We start from the raw sequence: 25,217 nt of genomic DNA on the forward strand, positions 1-25,217 counted from the left end.
TACGGCCCAGTCCCACCCCCGTGGCCGACATCTTAAGTAAGGGCAGGTGGGCGGTGCCATGCCAGGTGTTGGCGGCGGGCGCGGCCATCTTTATTGAGGGCAGGAGCCCGCCGCTCCCCCCCCCCCGCCCCGCCGCCGCTGTTCGAGCGCCATCTTGAGTAGGGGCACGCTCTGCCCTCAGCACTGCCTATCCAGTGCCGCAGGAGCCATCTTTACTGAGGTCACCCGCCGGGTCGGGAATCCCCCGCCGTCCAGTCAGGCTGGCGGTGGCTCGGGCATGGCTGCGCGGCCGGGGCGGCGGAGAGCTGCGGCGCGGGCCCTGCTGCTGCTCTGCTTCGCAGCCCTGGAGGGAGCGGCGGGCGCGGAGCCGCCGCTCAAGTGCGACGAGCTGAGGCTGGGGCAATATCCTGAGCGCGGGAGCGGGGGGAGGCCGTGAGGCGCCTGGCGGGGTGTCGGGGGGAGCCTCGGGCAGGAGCCCCGAGGGCGGCTGTGGGGGCAGGCGGGAGCGCCGCGGCCCGGGCCCCGCGCAGCGCTCGGAGCAAAGAGGCGTTTGACATCGTTATTTTCACACCAAACTAGTTTATTATGGGGGCGGCACAGCGTGTGCCCGCGCGCAGGTTTGGGGCGCCTGTGGTTTTCAAAGAGAAAATCCCCTGGGATGAGAGACCTCCCTCTCCCCCCACTCCTCCGCCTTCTCATTGTTTTGCAGGACGCTCGACTGAGGTGCGGTGGCTTTGGGAAATGTTGAGTCTCCCCCGCAGTCTGTCCGAAGGAGCCGGGCGCAGGTGTTCCAGGCTCCTGGCTCTGCGAGGCTCTTCGCTCTCCAGGGGCGCGTCAGGTGCTCCCCAGAAAATGTTTTTGATGGCAGCTGACAGTTATGGATGTAGCGGCAGATCAAAAGTGTCAGGAAAGTAAATCTTGGAAAAGTTAACTTCATCACTGGCTTTACTTGGCCGTGGGAGTTCAGACCTCTGCTCAGTTTTTTTCCTAGTCCAAAACTCCTGCAAGTCCAGATGATCATTTTTAGACGTTCTTTGTTTTTTGCATGTTACTCTGTGTTTAGTCTTCTCAACTAAGTGCCTCGGTTTAAAGGTACTCAGATATTGAAATAAGGGAAGAATAGTAAAATAGGCATTCTACCTTATTGCCTTCAAATACAGAGGCCATGACTGATAAATATTGTAGTTCGTCTAGGTAGTGCTGACTGCAGCACTAATTAAACGTGGAGCTTATGCGATATATTGGTGTATTAAATTGGATTAGCAGATTTGCTATATGGTAATGTGTTGTTCCTATTTTGGGGGATGGTTAGGAAGGAGAGCTAACATCAAGGTGTATCTTAAATCCGCAGGGTTTTAAGAGGGTGGAATAAGTGACTGTTAAACCTGTGGTAGTGTTCCATATGAAAAATTTTCCTCAATTACCTGAACATATATGTGCGATGAGCCTAAAATAGATAATAGTACACAAGAACCAATGAATTGTACAAATCACACAGCATATGGTAAGGATTTCTAACTTCTAACGTATATTGACAGTTACTACATTTTCCAAAGAAGTGTTCGATTTATGCATTTGTGTATCTGCTAAATGGGCTTTATAAAACGTGGGATTAGTAGTATGAGTATGAAAACCTAAAACGCTTGTGTGGATTGGATGCTGTTATAAAAATGAATAAATGCATTGTCTCTGATTGGCACATTTTTAAGTGAGGTTTCTGGTAAATCTCTTCAATGGATGTTATATCCTCTAGGCTCTGTCCTGCACTGTTGTGATTAAAGCAAACCATTCCTGTCATACTGATTTTGCATATACTTATTAGAAAAATTGACACATGACAAAACAGCTTTCAAAATCTTTAATTTTTTAAATTTTTTTTTAAGGAAACACGGTGCCTCCATCATGAGGAGTTTTTGGTGCCGTGAGGCTCTGTTTTGAAAGCACATTTATTTTTATGTTAAGTTTTGACGTACTTTGCAGTACGACAGAAAAATGCTTAAATTGATCACTTGGTTTGCTACATATATTTAGCTTTTCTGGTGTTCTCAGGCATTGAAATAAATAGTCTCTGCGTTACTAGTAGCACAACAGTTTTGCGGTGAGCAGAGAGAATATTTTGTAGTTGGTAGATTGATCATAACTCAAATTGTTAATTGTCTAATCAGTTACCATGTGATTGTATTTGATACACTATGCATTTGAACAGGAGGTAAGCTAAAGGGTGGGAAAAGTTGCTAAATTAATTGTTAGTTTCTGTGGCTCACAGAGTATTTTACACGCATATCAGCTTTTAGATTGTCCCCGCAGTATTTGAGTCACTTCCTAGTTCAGAATTATCTAAGTAGTAAAAAGTTAATCTGGATCACGTTTGAAGCACTGAAAACCTTCCTGGGTTCCATCACCTAAACTAAGAGTGGTTTAATTCAAAGCATCCAAGTAGTAGCAGATTTCAGGTCTGACTGGCATGGCATTGACAGGAAAACTATAGGCTTTCCTATATCAATATATTTAAACTGCTGTGGGTTTCTTCTAAATAAAATAAAGCACTGCTTTATTTACTTTCTTAATTTATGTTTTTTTTATTTTACAAGAAAAAAGATGTATTTTTTTTGTTATTGTCTTAGATTAGGCACATGGATAAATAACATCATGGATGAATAACATCCATGTAGGACTTCATAGCAGTTAAATCCAGACAGAGCTCATATTTTTTGGCTGCTACTGATGGCCTTTTTTTTTTCTGGTCGCTATGCAATATGCGTAGATATTTAAAAAAAAAAATCCAAATCTTAGTCGTCTTGCCTGTTGGTATTATTGGAAAATCTGGAAAGAAATGCTGAACCTGTCTTGCTGTTTTATTGGAACCACAAATACCGAAAATTGATAGAAAGTGGGCAAAGAACTGCGATTGTTCCCTTAAAACAACAGACTTCAGCATTGGAGAGTGACTAATATTCTTGTAACACATTGAAAACTTTTTGCAGATGTCACTTTCTGCTGTGATTTTGACTTTAGTTCTCTCAAGAGTCAAGCCTTAGTTTAGAATAATAGAACACCGTGGGCTGAAAGAGACTTCAGGAAGTCATATAGTCCAGCTTTCTCACAGCAGCATTGGCACTGAATGTAGACTAGGTTGCTTAAGGCTTTGTGCAGTCAGGTCTTGAAAACCTCCAGGGATGGTGATGGCAGCACCTCTTTAGGCAACTTGCTCCAGTATTTGACTGTTCTCATGATGAAAATGTTTTCTGTGTGTCAGGTTCAGATTTCTCATTGACTCATAATGAAGCCAGAATGGAAATTACCACAAAATTAGGGCAGCAATTAGCTTTGTGTATTTTGCTTAATAAATATCGTGCAAAAAGACAAGTTAGTCATAGGACTGGCTTACAAAAATATTTTAAAAAAAAAAATAATGTCTGTGTTCACTGTGCTGTGAACGACTGTGTAGCTTCGTTTGTATATGTCACTTCTGTCTTCTCAGAAAAACAATGTGGTACCCAGTCAGCTGCTGCTTAATTTAAAATATTGGTTTTTGTCCTCAGTTCAGTGTCTGCCAGCACCAAACATTACTTGCAAAGATCACCTTGGCGTAGAAAAAGTTTTTACGGGACAGGAAGTTGGATTTTACAAGCCTATTGCATGTCGCAGTGTGTAAGTACGCTATTGTTTTTTGTAATTGTCTTTGTTTTCACATGGAATTTTTTCTAAAATAGTGTGACATGTTGACAGGAGGAAAAAGAGAAGGTAGAGTTGTACATGTTACCCAGTACTTAATTCTCTAATAAACAGTCTTAGGTAGTATAAGGATACAAGGTGCATGTTTATAAATAAATATCTCTCAGTCATGGGCACATTTTTCTTTGTTTAGTTATGTTTGTGTCTTTGCTTTACTTAGTATTTTACCTTTGCTTTACTTAGTACTTTATCCTGGCAAAAAGTTGCCCCAAATGCTAAGGCTACATTTCACACATGCTTAAAATCTGCATGGCTGCTGAAGGGAGCCGTCTGGGGACACCTCTCTATCCTTTCCCCTGACATATTCCACTCTATTCTGAATCAGGGAACTGAGCTGGGTTTGGACTAACTTGGATCAGTTCCCCAATTTGAGTCACAGTACAGTTGCTTCAAGTGCTTGTGCCAGCACAAGAATGAGGGCAACTCAAGGATAAGAGAAAGTGGAGAAAGGAGGGCTGGACTCCCCCTCTGTTCAGTGGCAGTACTGGTCCATGCCAGTTTAAAGTGTGCCTGTAGCTAGTTCAAGTTGTAGTATGCACAAATATTGGAGGAGTTTTAAGTCTCTCCAGTTCCCCAAAAAATATCTTTTAAAGGAACCATTCTCTGTTCTTAAACAAACTTTGTATTTAATCAAATCCTCTGTGTCTCTTAAGAGCCTGTTTCTGAGATGTGAAAAAGATGGACCTAGTTTTCCTAAAGCACGTTGTGAGCAATGGATACTAATAAATGTTCCAACTGGCCAATGCTAATGATCACCGAACACCTGTCAGTACCATTTGTTTCTCCTTTTTGTGAGAGTCACTCAAGAGCCCTTTTCTCTTGTTCTACTGCAATCTTTTGAAATTAACACTGCAGTGATATTTTTTGGGTATTCCTTATCACACTAGTGGGCAAATAACTCTGATGTGATACTTACTGCTCAATAATTTGTCTAACTCAGAAGTACAGTTCTGCCTCGTAGTTTCCTCAATATTTTCTCTGTATTTGGTCCTCTCAACAGTCAAAGCTCAGCAAATTGAAGAAAACATATCATTACATCTAATTAAATTTAAATGCTAGCAAACCAGGCTTCAGTCACATTTTTGTCCAGAAATAATTGTGCTTCAGTACTATATGTGATGGAGACCAAGATGAGCTATATTAGTTTAATAAAATTGCTTCCTCTTTGGAGTAGACAGTAATGCTTACATTTTGAGGTTTTGTCTATGTACATTTTTGGTATAATATGTCTCTTGGAACCATTTCTTAAATTTATCTTTTCTTTACATTTATTCATTAAGAAAACAAGTCTACGTAGGCAGAAAAATGTTGTCCTCTTTATGATGTCTATTACTTGATTGTGATTATTATTTCTGATGAAATAATCAATGATTGCTCTACTAAAAGAACTTACTGTGGCTTTTTGAGTCCCCTGACTGCTAGTATGACAGAAGGGGAAGAGGACCCTTTATGGGCTTGCTTAAAACTCAAGTAAAATACAAGCAGGAATGCAGAAGAAGTTACACAAGTAACAAAGCCAGTTAAAAAGATTAATATTACCGCCCTTCATATATACACTTGTTTAAAAAGTGGTTTAATCACTGATTGCTACATGACCCTTTTATAAGGTATTTTGAATGTTACCTAAGTGTTGAAACATTATTTTAAGCAGGAATCTCCAGCTTAATATTACAGCAATAGGCCTGCGGTTTGTACTTATTCTAAGAGTTATTCCAGTATCTTATCTGAGGTTTGATGGAAACTGTAACTGTCTTCTGGCAGAAATAACTGCATGTCATTTATCTAGAAAATTGGTTTGAGAAGGCATCGTCGGGTAGCTGGATTGTCCCAGCATGGGGACAGCAAGTATTCTCTATCACTGGCTTTTGAAAGGAGCAAGTCCACAAATTGTCCTTAGCCAAAACTGTGATTAACAACAGTCCAGATAACAGTTCTGGGATCCAGTTATTTTAGAGGAAGACTGGGAGATGTTGTATGTTTGTGTAAGTGGATGCATTCAAGTTGCTCCTAGTGTTAGTTCAAGGAAAAGTGTGGAAGTGCTGTTAAGGCTGCTCTAGCAAAGAAGTACTAGGAGTCAGGATTGCTTTGGTTTGGTTTTAATTTGATGTTTTGGAGGTAGATTTTTTTAACAGATTCTAGAATTCCCCGAATTGGCACTGTCAGGTATTTTACTTAATATCTTGCAGACTTGAAACATCCATTGCTCAACTATTGACATTCTAGGCCAGATGTCCATGAAATGGTAGTCTCTGAAATTCATGGAGTTCAGTGTAGACAGGTCTTTGAGCAGTGCTAAGAGATGCTGAAAGTGCACAGGAAGCACTGTGACCTGCATCAGTGCCTGTATATTATCAGCTCGTGTGGGAGAGCTGGAAAAAAAAGTTTTTAACATGGCAGCTGGAAGAAATGTGTGCAGAAAAAAAAATGGATGAGGTTGAGAAGCAAGAAGAATTCAGAAGAGCAACTGGAAAGAAATTGCATCTTTTACCCAATTGCATAAATTCCTTTAGGTGCCTGGGATGTGTTATTACCCTTCGTGTTGGTTTTGTCTGCATTGTATTTGTATTGTCTATTTATCTGTAGGGGTGAGTTAGGCAAAGGAAATAAAAGTGGATGCAGACTCGTTACAGTATTTATCATGCTTTCATTTCATACTAGATTTCTTCTGCCCTTCCATTTGATGTTGACTAGGTTGCAGACAGTTCTGCTTTTAAAAGCATCTCAGTGCATAGGCAACTGTTCAGTTTATTGCTGGTTTTGATCAGGGGCATCTCAAATTAAACTGTATTCCCACCTTCTATGTAGTGAGTTCTTTTTTTTGTTTTAGTGTCCTTGAAGGGTTGTTGACTCTTTGTAATTGACAAACAATTTCCAACAGTTTGTCTCGATTTTTAAATAAAACCATTAGTGCTCTTTACAGTGAAAGAAAACAGTTCTAAAGATGATAATTTATGTTACATTTACGTTACATTAGGTTCCAGGAACACCCAGTATGTTCTGTGTTGCTAATAAGAGCTAAGTAACAAATATTGAGGTAAGAGTCACAATTTAATCACTTAATGTTGCCATTAAGTTTTAAAGTCAGTAAATCTAGATAATAAGCAAAAAGGTAGATCTTTATTTGGCATTGAAAGTGCTTAATAAAGGTCCTTGGACCTTTCTTAGCTACTGTCTTTGTGCAACTCTATGTTTTATTCAACTGTCAACCAAGGGTTTAATTTGAGCTTATTAAGTAATTGCTGGCATATAGTAGTGCACGTATCAAAACAGTGAATTATTGAATATTTTTTAAGTTCTAATTACATTTGAGTTTGCTTTTCTTTTCAGAAGCAAGCTGCTCGCCAATGTAGCAAAGGATGCAGAAAGTTCTGGTATTGATAGCTGTATGTTTTTAGCTCACTTATTCGTGTAAAGTTCACATGAACAATGACTAAAAATTACAGGGGCCTAGGTGGACACATCACTCCAGCTGCTGGCAAGCGTGGTGCCAATTAGTGTAAATTTCAAAAAGTATGTTGTATCTGTATTTTGTATGACTAACCACAGGATGCTTAACTTTAAGGTACCTCTCTACTAATACACATCTTTGTACTGTCAACGGTTCTTTTCATTGGTACCTTTACAGTGTAGTAAGTGGATGCATGTCTTACCCTTTTTGTTGAATCCTTCCTGCAGCTTCTTCAACCAGTGGCCATGGTTCATTTCTCCTTCAGATTTCATTGCAATTACTGTCTCTGCTGACATCTCACCTGTCTACCCTGTTCCTCTCAATTTGGCTGTGTGTGAGGCTAATGCCTACAGACAGTGTGCATACACCTCTTAGCTTCCTAGGATTGTCTCAGTACAGCTGAACTATTAGGAAGTGCTCTGTAAAACTGGGAATGGATCAGCAACTGAATTGTGTCTCTTGACAGGAAATCATGACTTAGTTTCAGAATAATCTGTATTCTGCAGGAGTATACTTGAGTCGCAACAGCTGAGGTTGCTTTATGGAGGGTGCCTACCCAGTCTGAAAGCTTAACATTATCAATTCTGTGTCCATTAATTGAAGATAAATAACAAGTCTGTTGGGGTTTTTTTAACTGAAGCAGGAGGCAAATGAGTCACTACTTTAATTTTCAGAAGTATGAGTGAATATATTTTGCATTCATTGTCTACATTACTTGTTTCTTTTGGCAGAAATGGATACTCCTACAAAGTGGCAGTAGCTCTGTCCTTATTTCTTGGATGGTTGGGAGCAGATAGATTTTACCTAGGCTATCCTGCATTAGGTAAGTTTATTTCTTATTTTCTCTTTGAGGTAAAGCTTATTGTTATGACTGAGCTGTACCTGTCTACTTGCATTTTGAGTAGTGAAGGCTGACAATCATAGTCTTAATATTTACAGCTAGAATCTTTGCATTGTCATCTGAGATAAAATCCTGCATTATCCTCAGCCTGCTGTTCTGTTGGAGTGAGTGGTGACAAATGGGTATATAGTTGTCCAACAGAAGAAATCCTAACAAGCAAATATGTTTATTGCTATTCATAGTTTTGCTTTATGTTTGCTTTGCATCGATGTTTACCACAGCATTTTCTGTGAGGCACTAAAACAGAAGTGGTTTTGGCTTTTGCCAGCTACTTAAATGATGCTTGATTTTATCAGGAAAATAGAGGAAAAACTTTACAGTGAGCATAGTGTTTTGGGGTTTGGAATTTATTCTGGTAAATGCATGCTTTCAAGGTAGTTCATAGTATTAATAACTGTTCCGCAGAAGCTGGTACCTTTAACAAGACCTACCTACCTACCTCTGGTTAGTGCTTTTAGGACCTGATTCCCAGGGCGATGGTGCCACTGGCTTTTAAATAATGGAAATACCTTACTATGTTAGAACTACTTTCACTGGCTTTTTTTCCTGAGCTGGGCAAATGGAGTAGGTTTAAGTCTAGATAGCATGGAGCAAGGAATTGGGAAGAGCTATACATATTACTCTCACTTCAGCTAGGAATTTTGAGGTTCTGCCCATTAAATGCAAACTCTTGTTTTTTTCTGATAACATGATCTATCTTTCTGAATAAACCTGCATTAACATCTGTGTCTTCTCTTTCCCTGAGTTTCTATAATTAGCACTTACTTTGTCCATCTGTTTCACAAAAAGATATAGTTCTGGAAGCAGTCAGTAAGGTGCAGCTTTTTGTTATACCATTGGATTTGGAATAATGATTTGCAGTAATTATTTTGTAATATATTGTAGTAATACAGCGTTGTAAATCCTCCATTATTATGCGGAAGTTCTTTATGTTTCATGCTTGTTAACCTTACTGAAATATAGGATAGCCAGTAACCAAAGTTAAAAGACTTAAAATTAAACTTCCCCAAAGTCAAGTTTTCAAGATTTGAAGGGTAAAGAAGATAGATGTGAATAGGTAAGAGTAGAACATTTAAAAAGATCTAAAATCAATAAATTGGATATCTTGACAGTGGTTGATTGGGGATTTTTTAGGTTATCCATGCGTTGGCAAAAAGCGGTGAAGAAAGGTGATAGCATTGAAATATTTTGTGCAAACATAATTGAAGACTGTAAATGCTCTTTGGTTTATTTTTTTCCCTTCTCTCTTGCTTAAAGAGAGCACAAATACAAACAAGCTATTGAGTATGAAGAAATCAGGAAGGCAGCCTCTTCCTCTCCCACATTCTTCTTCATACTGTCTATGCCTGGGTAAAGATACAGATGTCTTCACACTGAGTATCTCATACTCAAAATAACCTAGATGTTTGCCTAGCTCAGCTGAAGTATAATTTACAATATATACAGTAGGCATTGTATTCTATTAATTGTACGAGAAACTACTGATATTAAAGAAAAAAAAGCTAGGCTCTTTTTGAAGGCATTTTCCGAGTGAAGTCTGCCTTGCATGGCAACTTCCAATGAACACTTATCTCTTAGTTACTATTCCTGTATATTTTCTATTAATCTTTTATTAGTTCATACAAAAAATAACATTTTTGAATACTAGTTATAAAGAAGTGTTTATGTACATATATATTGAAAATAAATTCTTATTTCAGTGAAAAATACAAAAATGATACAAAGGATTGTTCTCCAAACTACTGTGTTCTGAAAATCAAGTCAGTATGTGCTGCAACTCGTGAGAAGTAGGAAGTCTCTTTCAATTCTTAAGTAAATTTTGCGTCTCGGGTTGTGATTTTTTCCTGTCTCTACCTCAGTCCAAGAGAGGAAAATTTCCAGTAACTTGGTTATCATTTTTAGCCATTCTTTGTTTAAGAATATTGTTAACGTTTAAAAATCTTTAAAGTGTATTCACGATGCAGAAATATGAATATACGGTTTGTTTTTTTCACTGATAATTAAAGATCTTTACATCTGTTCCTAGGTGTATCTATCTATTTTGTGGGATGGGGAGAGTTGGAATGTGATTGCCACCAGAAACCTGTGAACTTCACAGTGACTGGCTTAAAGCTACAGTTAAACTTTATTTTCCATTTTTAGGTTTGTTAAAGTTCTGCACTGTAGGATTTTGTGGAATTGGTAGCCTAATTGATTTCATCCTTATTTCGATGCAGGTAAGTCAGGGCTTTCAAAACAAGATACGAATCTGTGTTTGTTAAAGCTCTGATTTGATTGTTAATTCTTTGTTAGCATTTTAGCCTTAAGAACCTTAGTGTATTGAAAACCAAAGGCATTTGTTTTAGCTCTGTTTGTACATTGGTGTTGTAGAGTTCAAAATATCAATATATTTGTCCTTTGCATTAAAAATGAGATTAGCTATCTATAAATACTCATTATGAATAGCTTGGAAGCTATAACACCATAAATTCACTTTATTCAGAATTTATGAGCTCCTTATGTGATAAAGAGGGTTGGATTTTGTGTGAGATATCCTGATGGTCCCAGAATCCTGAAGTTCTGTATTTGCATGTGCTTTATACGGATGGAGCCCGTCATCTGTAGTGTGCATGCAATGTGCAGGAAAGAAGACATTGCCACTTTTTCTCTCTGCCTCTCATCCAAATACAAGTCCTGTAACCTGAGTGCTGTGATTGTCAGATTCATGGTAGTTAAATTCCTGGCTAGGGTGACATCTTGTGAAATTGCTACGTTGTCTTATGCTGCAAGTGCAGCCATTTAGTGTGAATTACAAATTGCCGATGAGGAACTTAAAATACATTGCAGATATAGAAATGGTTTGCATGGCTTTACAGGAAAATATTTTAAAAGTATACATCTTTTAAAGTATACGCATTCTCAGATTCCTTTCTATGCTGTCACAGTGATTTTGCCTCAGATCACTTAGAGATACAGTTGAGAGTCTCTTTCATCTCTCCTTATCTCCCTGGTGACCTCACATTTCAGAACAAAAAAGCCATGATCTTCTCTCCATTCCTTACCTGTGCAGTATTTCAAAGATACTTGTCATCAGCCTAATTCTCTCCTGCCTACCCTCCTTTGTTCAAGGAAAATGGTTTGGAGCCCACTCATTTGTTAGCCTAATTTTGTGACTCAAATCCTCATTGGCTTAACCCAGTACCAGCATAATTTGGTTGATTAGAAGCTCTAGGGAAATTTTCCTTCTGAGGCAGAGCTCACTAAAATAGTTAAACTACAGTATAACTTCAAAATAAATCTAGTTTCTGTTTGACTAATTAAGCATGACTAATTTTATGATGGGAAAATTAGCAGTAATTGAGACATTAACACAAAGTGTATATTTCACTTCATATTGAAAAGTCTTGGTTCTTTTTCCTTTTGTAGATCGTTGGCCCGTCCGATGGCTCTAGTTACATTATAGATTACTACGGAGCGAGGCTTACACGGCTCACTATTACCAATGCAACATTCAGGAAAATGCAGACCTATCCTTAATCTGGGCAGTAAGTGTCACAAATGCATAGGTGCATTTTATTTTTTACAGATGGATCCAGTTGTCCACTGAAAGTGCTGATGACTTATTAATTACACTTCATCAGAACGGAATATTAAATGTACCTTGAACAAAGATGATAAAATATGGAAATTCCTCAAGTGAATGAGTTTACCTCAAAGGTGCCAAGTTTCTTTGTGACTGTTTTGTTTCTGTGAGCACATAATTTGTTGCCAAGTTGTACCTTCTGGGAAATGTGCAGACTTTTGCGATTTGCACTGATGTTCTGTGTCTGTAAGTATAATTTAGAGGTGGAGAAAGAGTTGTTCACAACAACTATACTGATATTTAGTCATTGAAACCGATGAGAGTTCTAGCATGGATGGGCCAGGATTACCCTTGGGGTCTGTTCTCGTAACTATGTGTGGCAGTTTGTAAATTAATTTAAATATTGCAAATCACAGAAACTGCCTTTCTGTCTATCCTGTTAGTTAAAATTCAGATGTCCCTAAATCTTGTGCTGGTGTATCCTGTGAAATTCTATTAATTAAAATAATTACTTCTTCAAAGCTTCAAGGCAAATTTTGGTCAAGTTGCAAAATTTGGTTGGTGCTGATGAAGGGGTGCATAAAGAGTAGAACCGTAGATGACACATCACAAAAAAGGAGGGTGTATGTTGGAGTGCCTTTTTTTTCTGAAAAGAAATTGGTGCGTGTGTGAGTTCTTTGTTCTAATAAAGCGCTTAAAAGGTTCTTGTCTTAGATGAGTTGTGTTTCAGTGAAATAAAATCTTCAGAGTTGTTTGGCCAAAGTCTTTAAGACAATGAAGATTTACCTAGATGTTCCGTTAAAGAAAAGTATGTACACACAGAGACAGAAGGCATGTCAACAGAATCTTAATGTTATTTGACCAACTTTAAACATTCCCTTTACCTTCTAATGAAAACTGGCAGTAGTTGAGTGAGAAACCCATGTGATATAAACTGTAGTGTAGATTTTTTTCAAAAATTTAGGCTGTTATTTGGTTTTCAGATGGAAGTTTCACAATGTTATTTATGTGTCCACAATAATTATTTTTAAGTGAACTGCAAAAAAATGATGTTGCTAAATTGATTCTTTAAAGTGCAATTTGTGTTTTTTAGTCTCTCCTAAACCTTTACTAAGGCTGGTGCACAGAAAGCTTTGTAAAAAAGTCATGTTCTTTTTTCCAAGTTGGTGTAACCTGACATATCACATAATGAGAATAAACCACAAGGAATACTTTGTGCTTAACCGTAATTCTTCCCTTCACACAAGAAAGATGTAGTTTTGGAATGCTTGCTAACATGCGTTTGACTTGTGGATTCAAAGAGACAAGAACACTCTGTTTGCTTCATTCACTTGCCTGATATTTGTTGCATCTCCCTCTTGTCTCTTTCACTGAACGCTCTTTGTGCATATCAGTTTTGTTTCCTGAAATACTTCAAAAACAGACAGGAAAGGGACTGAAAATATATGTTTGAATCAAATAAAATCTCATGGCTAAGATCATCCTGTGACTTGTCTGCTTTTTTTTTTTTTTTTTTAACCCTGAAGCTGATAATATCGTTATGAAAATAGGAAGATACCACAGGCTATTATAATAAAAAATATCCTTGGGCAACTCGTCACACAAGATTTTGTTCTAAAATGTATCTCCATGTGTACAGAGGGCTTGACTTAATGATTTCAGCAGTCCATCTTGTGCTTCATTATCCATAAAAGAACATGGGAGCACTTTTGTGTAAATCAGATGAAAATATTATTAGTTATGATGTCCTTGAGATAGTTTGTTAATCCCAGAAACCAAATAGCCAGCAGAGAGAAAGAGTTGTTATTCCAAGTTACAGTGTTTCTGTAGAAACAGAAGATCCTGTCAACCGATCCAGGGAATAAAAATTGCTGTGGGATTTTCTCATCCTGATGCTCTCTGGTTTGTAATACCAGTGCATATTCCTGTCAGGACTGCACCGCTTTGTCATAAGCGGTCAGAATGAAGCCACGGGTGACCAAACACAGCAATATTTCAAGCCTCAGCAAAATTTTATTTCTCTTCCCTGAAGGGAATACCATCTAAAGATCATATTCTGCTTGATCCTCTATCTTGTACTAACAACTTTCCACTTCTTTTGCAACCCCTTCCTTTGTCTGTAAAGCCTTTTAGAAAGTGCCACAGATGATATAACCTTTGGCACTCGTATTGGATGCTGTTGCAGTTATGTTCTGTACCTGAACACGCATCTCTGCATGTCTGTATGCTTGTTCAGTTGCCTAGCTGAAGTTAGAGAGGTTTAACGGAGTAAACAGACAGTACTGCAGGGCCAGTAGAGAGTTAGTGAGGTCCTCGTTTTCATCTTGTAATTGTCAGATATGGCATGTTTACCATAAGGACTGTGAAAACTGTGATGTGAGATGTAAAGCTGTCCCACTGTGTTAATAATAAATTGGCTACAGTAATATTTATCAAAGTGTCTGTCCTATGATGATTTTCTGTGTTGACGCCTGCTTTAGCTTTCTCCTGTCAATCAAGTTGTCCGTCCTAGTGTTTTTGTAGTTCTGATTGCTCTGACTGCACTGGAATAATCTCCTCCCTGGATTGTTTTCCCCAAAACAGTTGCAAAGCAATAAAAATAATTAGACAATGTACTGTGTCATCCTTTTGCATTGTTTCCAGATAAAGTGATATCTGCTGGCATTGCAGATATTCAGAAATCCTTTCAACATTCCAACAAGGCAGAGGAATATTATTTTGTATTTGTAAAAATAAAGGCCAGAGTTTTAAAAAAGAATTTGAAGCACCCAGCCTTTAGAGCTGTTCACTGAACATGCTGCAGATCTGTGCTAGGAGTTAGATCCAAATCTTGTCTGAGTACCAGTACAGTTCTGTCATTGCAAAAATGACTCCATAAACCTATCTTTTTTTTTTTTTTTTTTTTTTTTAATGTCCATTATAGGATTTTCTGCAATGTGCTTAACCGTGATCTGAAAGAGCAGTAGCTGGTAGCAACATCCAGCTTTTGGCACTTTGCATTCACTCACACAGTGCAGAAGTGGTTGTAGAATATTTAGAGTCTTAAAAAAGAATTTAGGTGGGCTTACTGGATTAAGAAATTACTATGGATTGTACTTGTTCTGTTAGATTGACCTGTGCATCTTTCATTTGTGTGTAGAGCTCATTTTCCATGTGAGGGGGTTTAGAAATGTATTAGAACAAACTCTGACTAATTGTTCCTCCTGTGATTTAAATCACAACTATGCCATGGCGTCTTCCTGTGACAGTGTTCTCTTATCCAAACTGCTTCCCTCTCCACCACCACCCACCACTTATTACATGAAGGTATCACTTCTGCTTTCAGGGCCTGATAACACCTTAAATGTTAGGTTTTATTATTTTTCCAAAGATGTATTGCTGTATGTCTGCCAGTAAAACTTCTCAGCTCCACAGGAAGGTCTTTGTGTTTTAAATGCTCCGTTAGAATTTTTTTTGGAGAACATCTGTTGTCACCCCATCAAGAATAGTTTCCTTTGTTCCTCAAGAGTATATTCAGTTATATTTGCTTACACAGCTATGTCTATTCAGTCTTCTTGCATCTCTTCTCAGTGGTTTTTTTTTTTTTATTCTGAGATTCATTAGGTGTTTAGTCCATTTCTGCACTGAGAGCCATTCCTGTTGCTTGCTCTCAGTTTTCAAACCTGTTTTCTCCAGAAAACGATGCTGAATACAATAAGGTCGGGTGCTTAAGCACCCAGTTGGGGAAATGCCAAAGGCAAGATTTTGCAAGCGTCCATACGTTCCCATTGCCTCACAGAACTGTCACTAATGGTGTGAATGCCTATCATTTCACTAATACATCATATGGTCTTTGAAACTCAGTGTCATCGCATCCCTGACTACTACACCATTTTCATGTTATAAATGGTCACAGTGTGGCCTCTTTAAGAAGTGCATGATTTCAATTTATTTAAATCTTTTTTTTTTAAGCAGCTACTATGTTCTGAGTTCAGCCTGCATCAGAGTCTGCTGGGAGGTGAAATACAAGAGATTATTCTTCTGCCTGGATCTGAGGAGAAAAAAATAGCTTAACTTTAGGCATATGCTTAAGTGTTTTGCTTGACCAAAATTTGATCAAGACTCTTCTCACTTTCTTCCTGTCAATCCATCTGTGTTTCCCAGAAAACCCTTATAATCTCTGTGAATCATAAAAAATTGCATTCTATATGGAAACCTTAGCACTGACAGTGTAAATGGCTGATAATACTTGATCTCAGTCTATGACATCCTGTGGGTCACAACTTATTTCTTTCACCTCAAAGCTGCTTTCTGTTCATGTCACAAGTGTGGAGCTGGACTCTTCAGAGCTGAATCAAGTATGTAGAAATGTCATGGCATCAGGTCAGGGGATTTTTAATATGTGAAGCTAAGACACATTGGGAACAGTGGATGTCAGTAAGAGGGGATTTTAGGCTTCCGTTTCTGCAGAAGTGTGTCTGAAACTTAAACCCCCGTTGTCTCTTTGCCTTCTGCTTCCTGAAGGTGGAGCCAAACCCCCTATCAGATCTCCAAATCTTCTGAAGTTGTTCTTTATCACGCAGCACTTAGCTGGACTTAGCACTCCGGTATTTTTCCTTGCACGACAGAGAAAACTGGAAAGTGGATGTGAGGATTCTGTCTGGCCAAGATGGGTTTTGCACTACACTCACCCTCTAGACCCAAGACTGTAGCAAAGGAAAAGAAAGGAAATATAAGAATAAAAAAGGGCAGTCTCAATGCTGATTGCACTATGTGTGATAAAAATCTAGTTCCATAAGCTCCCAAGAAAACAAAGTATTAAAAAATACTGCTTGTCTCAAATCCAAACTCAGGATTTCTGATTTCTTAGTCTTCATACTTCATTATAATCTTGAACGTACTCATCCTCTGATAGTTCTCCAGTATTCAGCTGAATGGCTGCTTTCAAGACTGCAGTGCTGTCTGAGGAGCACAGTTCTCGGGCTCTGCAGATGCATATGACACAGCAGAATTTTAGGCAGTATAAAAATTATAAAGATCAGTTTCCATTACTGTAATTACTATATAAATCCTATCTTTAAGAGGCTTAGAACAGGCCTATTTAACCTTGGTTTCATCTGAGGCTTGGTCCAAGTCTGAAAAGTTGAGCAAATTATTTTTCTTTTTTTTCTTTTCTTTTTCTCTGCAGCATCATAACTTATTGGTGAGAGGGGTGGGGAGGGAGATGGACCCAGTGCATCCTCTGCGCTCTGCCTCTGACAGGGTGGTGGCTGTAATCTGACATTATACCTGTCCACAGCAACAGCAAAGCTAAATGTACATTTTGTTACATCTAAAAAGCACCATTTTTCCCCTTGGAAGCTGTGGTTGCTTCTCTTACACAGCTGTACTCTAGAACAGGTGTGTGAAGCAGCTCAGAGGCAGATGATCTGCAGATAGCAACTAGAAGCTCTTGGGTAAACCATCCCAGATCCTGCACTCTTTGGAGGACTGTAACAGGAATTCGCATTTTTTATGTCATTTGCACCACCTCAATAAAAGCAAAGGTGTTGGCTCCTCTGGTGCTTCTCTTTCAGGGAGCTGAGATGCCTGGAGCTACCTCCAGCTGGCTTTCAGGACAAAGCATTAAAGCTGAGAAAGAAGTTGGCAGCACCATATCCAGAGGCTGCTCCTTTGCTTAAGCACACCAGAATCTGAGCTGGAGGCCAGAGTGCAGTTTTGATGTGGATAGCCATTACTTGCTCCAAAGGAAGTCTGGCACAGCATTTTCTATGTTACGAATCTGTTCTGCGGTGGGTGCTTTGTCAGTAGAGCCATGGGAATGATTTTATTAATGTATTCTGTTTCCTTTACACAAGGTCTTCTTCAAAGTTCCTTGGATTTACCGTGGGGAAAAAAATGGCAAGAACGTGTAAGAGGAGATCACTGCCTGTGAAGAACTCACTGAGTGCTCACCTTGAGCCTGACGAGACTGCCCACCATATGGATTGTGTTGGCAGAGGCAGAAGCCTTGGGAATGCAGAGTGGGGGTTAATTTTTAGGGCTTTCATTCCATGGTCCTGTTGATTATAACCCTATTAAGAGGATGATACATGTGACTTTTAAGTTATTTTGTTAACTAAGTGTAAGCAATGGATGTGTCATGCTAACAAACGTAATTGCTGGTGTGTCTAATATAGTATGAAAGTACAGTATAGTGAATTTAAAAGGTGGCGGTAATCTAAGAATGTTAAAAGTGAAACGTGTGCCTGGGGGTTGTGGGGGCTGGGGAGAAAAACAACTTACTTGACATTCACTGTCTTCCTCCCAGCTCCTTTGCTAAAGTAGGAACAGAATCGGAACAAAAAATTGTTTGTTTTACAGCTGTACCAAGTTACAGCGTGGACTCGTGCTCCCCCCTCCTATCCCACTTGCATCAAGTACATCCTGTACTTTTGGCAACATGTTGACTGGATATTTAAAAGCTGTGAACTGTTCTGAAAGTTTCACATACTGGGTTATGGGCCATGTGTGTTTGATCAAAATTCAATTACTGCACTGTACCATGCTTGGAAACCTATCATCCCAAGTTATGAAGTATGACGAAATAGGCTAATCTAATTGGTTCAGTATGGGAGCAGTATCAACCAAGCTTGTTATGATAAATAGCTTCCTGTGTTAAAGGTTCTCTAGAGCTTAAGCATCTTGGCTCACCTCCCTCTACAAAATAAGAATAGTGTTCCCTGGGAACAGTTACATCACTGTCCCTCTCCTACATTCACAATTAAAGGTTTGTAGATTTTTTTTCTTCTTGCTATTCCTTGAATAGATAAACCATGGCTATCTACCCCATTCCCCATTTCCATCTCCTTCTCTATTGCTCAGGTTAAGTTGTGTTGTGCTTACTGAGAGGCTGTCTGTTCTGTGTCAGGGCTAGGTAAGGCAGGCTTCACCAGGATGCCAAACCCCACCCTGGGCTGGAGGCTCAGGATGGTGTGCTGGTGTGTCAGTATGTATGACATGTCTGTTTGTGTACAAATTGGGAATTTTTGCTGTTGAATTAAACACGGAAACACTTCAGTATTTCTAAAGATCTCATAAAAGAACTTCTGTACAGTGAATTCCATACCTATGGATGTGCTATTACCTTCTTGAAACATGTTAGTTCATCACTACTTAAACACAAATCCAGAGTGCAAGTGCAGGATTATGACTTGGGAAGGACTATGTTGTAAGCCTGGATTTGTAGTCGCTAAATTTGTCACTAAGACAGTGAGCTGTCTCCCATGAGATGATACTGGCTTCGTGATTTTATCTGGCCCATCTTTGGCAAGAAGTACTTAGCTCGGATTTTGATGTCACAGTAATAGACAGTGTCAAGGAAAAAAAAAAACAAACATGGAATAGTGGCTCGTTACACTCTGGTGATTCAGTTTTTCCCCTTTTTGAACCCCCCCATGTGCCTCCTAGCTCAGAAATCCCCTTCAGGCAAAATAATAGTGTGATGATCATTTTACAACGACATAATGTAGGCCTGATATTGCAAGGGCCTTTAACACTGGTGAAATTTCTCCAAGAATAAAGTTACTTATTTAAGGGTCGGTAGAATGAGTCCTTATGTAAGTGAGTCTTCGTGTTAGCCCCATGACGGCCTAATGCCTGGATTAAGCCTGTATGGTGATTAATGCCTATTTACTATATCTGTTATCCCACTGCATTTTGCTCTTCAGCCTTGATTAAGCCCTTTGCTTTACCATTTAAAATGTCCTGCTTAACCTTCTGCTTACAAACGTACACAGTGCTGAGGTCTGCATTTTTAACTAGAACAAGTTCTACCGTAAATAATAGCATTTAATTTTAAAGTGCAACAGCTACAGTCACCACTTGATTAAATGACAAAGAACAGCAATAGCAAACTGGGGAACATCGAGTTTTCACAACAAATGTCTACGTCTACGTAGAAAAAAAAAGTACCTTCCTGCTTTTGATTAGCACTTTCTGTCCAGTTCTTTATTTTACAAGTTTATAGAAAATTATTACCAAAAGAGCCTAAACAGTGACTCTCTGTGATTTCCCCAAATATCTTTTGAAGGAGATAAACTAGATTAATCGCTCTTTATAAAGTTCCCACAAGAAAGCTCACAGACACAGTAGCTTTACCTTCAAAAATAGAATGTGACTGTAGGCACTTATGCTAATCTCTTTTTTGGCAAATCAGCTTTTTTGTATTGAATCTTTCTTGATTGAATAGCACTGGAGCTGCCAGAGTAAATGCTATTATCAATGTACAGTAATTAAGGAAATAGTCCTTGTCACTCCAACAGTGTCCAGGCAGTGCCTTCTGTAATAAAGTTAAATGGTAAAGAAATCTCTTCAAGGTACAGATCATGGGCTGGGGGAGCTCTTGACATGCAGTAAAATAATACAATGTAGAATTACAGGTGATGGGCAAAGTATAAATGCCCGTGGAATTCACGCTAAATGCATGTTTGATGCTAAACGTTTAAATAGATGCTCAGCACTAAAACACATAATTGTTTAATTTGTCATGTAATTTCCTGTCTCAGGGCAGTTGAGCATCTCCCAGTCTCCACCCTTAAAAAATGTGTGTGAGGGAGAGGAGGGGGGAGACCCTTCCATCATTCAGCAACTTCAAAGATCTTTTCCCCCTTCAGGCAGCAGCCTGCACAAATGATAAACCTTGCTTTAAGATCAGCAGAGCTGGGCTCTGCCAAATCCATTTGAGGAGAGAATGTCAGTAAAAAGGACTTGTCATTCCTTCCCCCGCCCTTCCGTTTCACTTGAAACTTTACAGCCCGGCAGTACTTTGGTGGATCACAATCGTTCCTGCAGCACCGCAAGAGAGAAATTCCCCCAGGAGAGAGAGAAACGCCTTTGGACAGCTTCTGTATTATAACCTTGTTGCATGCACCGAGAAATGTGGTGTGGTAAAGTAGGGTAATTCTCAGATACCAGAAGTGCAGCTTAATAAGCAGAGAACCCTGATCTGTGCTGCTGGGGTTTTCTCAGTGCTTCTCAGCTTCAGCCCCAAGTAGAGATCATTGCAGCAAACTGCTCTGGCCTAAGACATGCTGAGGTCTGCATTTAGTAGCAAAGACCTTTTGTCCAGTGAAGGTACACACAGAAGATATGTTGTTTAATGGGCAATAAATAACAAGGGAAAGTATTTAATCAACTGTGCCGGGAAATACTGCTTATGTAAAAATACATGCATTTCAGAGATTCAGCTTGGGAAGCAAACGCTAGAAGGATTGCAAGGGAAATGCGAGAGAGTCCATAGTGAGGCTGCTAAATTTCATCACACTGCTTGTAAGACACACGCAGAAGGATTCTGACCCCTATGCTGCTTTTCCCCAGCAGCCTATGTCTTATACAAACTCTGCAGAATAATTTTCATATTTCATAAACCTGGCACTTTTGCTTGGCCATACATTACTGAGGATTTTAACATTCCCTGCAACGTTCCGTTTTAATGCATTGACATTCTGAAGGCTGGGCATCGTAACCTCTCCATTAAATCTTTGACACAATGAAGTGTCTTCTAAATAAAATAATTCAGAGGGATCGATCCAGTGAACTTCAGGGTGCACATTTTCAATTATTTTTTCAAGATGGAAGTGTTTTGTGCATATTGAGCGCTAGATCTGTGAGACTGGGAGGGAGGGGAGTCAGGTCTTGAGAGTGGACCCGAGCTCCGTTCCAGCAGGAGCTCCCAGAAATGCTTGGAGGGGAGTGAGCACACAAAACATTCTGTGCTTCCAGCGTGACTATGAACTTGGCTTTGCCAGATCCAGGCCTCTTTTCTGTTGTATGTGAAACATTAATGTTCTATATATTGTTCCAAAGGATTTGGTTTTTTTACATACCCCTTGCCTGACCTTCAAAACTATCCGCTTGAATCTGAGCAGAAGTGCTCTGGTGAGAATTCCAAAAAAAGGATAACCCAGGCAGCGAGTTCTTTAATTGAGGCATGCCAAATACCAAAGGCAGATGCTTTTTCATTCTGTAGCTCCTGGATACGCGGTCTACTTTTCGGTTTCAAGGACAAAGGAAACACTTATCCAATTAGATGAGGCATGAGATTGTGACATACGGGCTCTTCCCTTAAATAAAAAAATGTTGGAAAAAGATATTTGACCCTAAGTCAATAAGTGCTATTAAAATAATGAATACTCCATAAATCCAACCATATATACAGCTCGTGTTCAGAGCTGCAACGTTTTTGTCACTGAGAAGGCTGCAAGACCGCCCAGGATAAAGCCCCACACAACTCACTTGTCCAAATTGCATTTTGAAGGCCTTACTTTTAAAACAGGATGTACAAAAGTGTAAGCCAATTAAACTGCGAGGCAGACTTCTGCTATCTTCTCCCATTTGACATCTCTATTGAGTCAGCTCGGATGATATCAAACATGATCTGGTTGTCAGAATCGCTGAATTTCCCCCACATGCTCAGCAAAGATGAGGGAATCTCTTGCTCCTCTTACGAGGCTCCTAGGAGCCGTTTTTTTTTTTAATAGGAACATGGTTAGCCCAAGGTAACGTGGCTTTTGTCTGCTGTCAGGAAGAAATGGTTAATGTGGTTAATGCTTTAGACGCATCTCACCTGAATCTTAAAGTGTCCTAAAAGCATGCTCGAATTCCTGCATGAAGAGCATCACACAGCTTTGTCGGAAGCTGGGTGCATCCGGGTCTGCGTCAGTTCACTCCCCATACCTGGAGATGGGGGCAAGAGTCAAACTTCAAAATAATTACAGCTCTTCTGTTTCCAGCCACAGAGCTGTGATGTCTTTACTTTGGTCTTAACAGCTTACCAGGCAGCGGGAACTGTTGCCTGATAATTGCTGCAAGTTTCTGATGCTCCAGGAGAGTGAAGAGCATTCTCTGTCCTCCTCCTGTTGTTCATACTGTTTGCTTTGCCGAAATGATTGGAATTAGTGTTATTGACACTGCACGGAAGTCAGTGAGTCAATGAGTCTCAGGTGCTGAGCATTAACGTTGCCTGTTTAATTGCATCAGTTTACAATCTCATCTGCTACCTGTCCTTTTTCATATAGTGTTGCTTAAATTGAAATTGCAGTCTCACATTGAACTGGGTGTGGGGCTGAGTGATACTGGAACCAATGGAAGTGACTGGAAAAATTGCTCTTGTTCTCCCTGGCAGGTCCAGCTGCCATTTTGATTTCTCTCCACCTTGGTGTCTGTCTCTGGACCTTTGCAGCATTCATCCTGCCATATGCTGTTGCAGAGTCATTAGTTATGTATGACGCCTAATGAAGCCCCAAATCATATCTTTCTCGGTGACAGTTCGGAATGCCTGGACCCCTGGTGAATCTGGCCAAGAAGCAGCACTTCTTGGCCCCTTCCTGGCCCCAGGTGCAGCACCAATTAGACTGGAAGCCGCATCTATGCCCATTGGCGAGGTCCCAGTGAAGGGCAGTTGTAGCACTGCTGCACTGAGATCACCAATGCCAATCCCTACCAGTGGGAATCCCTCAGAGATGCAGGGAGCAAGATGCAGCAGGACAAAGCCTTCATGGAGCTCCTGGAGATGCAGGTGAAGTGATTTTTCCCATCTTGGTTGCAGGAGCAGCAGTGTGTCAGAGCGTATTACCGGTTTGCTACATCCCAGTGTCTGAAGCAATGCGATGGCTGCTATTCCTCCTGCCGCCCACATTGCTGGTAGCTCCTGAAACAATGCTGAGCCTCCACCGGACCTCGAAGGTCATTGAAATGAACGCTGCAAGGGTGACTCTGGGAGCTGAGATCGATGGCGTGACTTGACTTCAGGCCCTGCTGCCTTGGGCCAGCTTAGCACTCTCACCAACCAGCTAAAACCTCGTGTAATCACGTTACTATCACTCCCATTGCATTTAAGAGAGCTTGAAAAGAACCCTAGTTCTGCAGTTTATATGCCCATAAAAACCATCCGGAATACAGTGAGATGAGGAAGAAACACTGTGGATTTTCATGATATTGATATTTCTGGCACAATTTACTTAGTGACTGTTTCCGATGAGGAGGAGCAATAAATACCCTCTGCAGAGCTCATATTGCAATGGATGGGAGAGGAAACAGCGACCCAAAAGGTGTCACATCCTGGAAACCTGACCTGGAAAGAAGGATCCACAATGAGCGAGATGGGTAAGGGAGTCTCTGAGTCTTAGCAAAGCCCTTTGATTATCATAATAAAAACCTCAACCCGATGGATGCCAAACAGTTTGAAAGCATCTTATATACTACTGATGATCTTTCTGTTGATCGAAAGAATTTAAAGGGGTGCTGTTAGCATTCTGTGCAGAAAGAGAGGGAGCAGATCTATAGCACAGCTCTCAGTAAATACATTGCTGCAGTAAACTCCGTTAGCGCTTTGCAATTCACATCTGATCTCTGCTGACCTTTTTTTTCTCCTAATTAAACCTTTAGCTTGCAAATGAGCCATTTCCTGCATCAAACTGGTATAGCAAAGTAAGAAATTCTACCCGCAATTTATAGGAATTGCTGGTGACCTAACTGTCTATCACAGCTCTTTCTAATTGATCCCTTTTGTATTAAATTTGACCAATTGCTTTCTCTGAGATGAACAAAGATGAGACTAAGAGCTGTTGTTCCGACAGCAGTGAACAAAGCCAGGTGTATGTGGTGGATGGAAGATAATAATCCATTTTGTGCACATAGTGAGAAAGGTGAAGGCCAACTGCTTGCAGCACCCAAACCCTCCCGTTATCTCAACCAGCTGTTTTCCCAGCTCTTGTTTTAAGAAAGTGGGTTTGAATGGTGTGCGTAGAGGGGGGTGAGCGTAGACTGCTGCTCTTGCAAGCTCTGTTCACATTCTCACATCCATATAGAGCAGACACAAACTTCCCTTTGCTCCCACTCAGATTTTGGTGCTGGATGACCAAACCATCCTCTTCATGGTTGCTCATGCCTCACAGTCCTCTTCCAGCACAGTGATGGGATAGCCTTTAAAGTCACTTTCCAGCATATCATCCAAGAAGAAATCCCCAAAATCATGAACAAGCCGTGCCTCTGCTGATCTGTCTCATGATGAGGAATTAGAAAGGGAATGAAATATCTGAGATGGGTGTAACAGCACGGTGTTGAACTCCTGACCTCAAGAGTTCAAATATATTCCTGGCTGCTCCACATAGCGCTTTGCGTGTCCAGATGAATCCCTTACCCTTCCCTGTAGCTGAACCATGGGAGTTGGGCTGGATCAGAGTCCTGTGGCAGCAGGGAAAGACCCTCAGCTTGACTGGACAGCAAGAAGCCAGAGCTGTACCAGCCAGCAGTGAAACAGGAGTGAAATCGGTCTAGTCCATTAAAAAGTCATGAGTCTCACCTCAAAATCCTTTTCAAAAGTATATTTTATTTGATTTTCCTTCATCTCCTGTCTCCAGAGTGTGCATTTTCAAGCCTTGCTTCTATAGATGAAATGATGAGAAATGCCCTTTCCTTCAGCAGGAAGCCAGGAGGCTCCTGTCTGCTGCAGCTTTGCAAATATCATCAGGCTGCAAGACCGCGCACTGCCATTGCCCCTCTGCCTGCCCTGTGGCCGGGGCAGTTGGTATTTTCAGCAGCATTGAGTGCAA

At 40.1% G+C, this 25,217-nt stretch overlaps 1 protein-coding gene across 1 annotated transcript; it reads left to right on the top strand.

Annotated features, from left to right (window-relative positions):
- Window positions 1-141: 141 nt before the first annotated feature.
- TM2D1 (TM2 domain containing 1) lies at window positions 142-23,163 on the top strand. The gene is made up of 7 exons (XM_054072368.1): window positions 142-402; window positions 1,431-1,504; window positions 3,543-3,651; window positions 7,915-8,006; window positions 10,227-10,300; window positions 11,490-11,608; window positions 17,484-23,163. Exons 1-6 carry the CDS (start codon window positions 278-280, stop codon window positions 11,598-11,600), a joined length of 585 nt encoding a protein of 194 aa, XP_053928343.1. The 5' UTR covers window positions 142-277; the 3' UTR covers window positions 11,601-11,608; window positions 17,484-23,163.
- Window positions 23,164-25,217: the final 2,054 nt, after the last annotated feature.

Source organism: Cuculus canorus, chromosome 8 (assembly GCF_017976375.1).
Source record: "Cuculus canorus isolate bCucCan1 chromosome 8, bCucCan1.pri, whole genome shotgun sequence".
Lineage (NCBI taxonomy): Eukaryota > Metazoa > Chordata > Aves > Cuculiformes > Cuculidae > Cuculus > Cuculus canorus.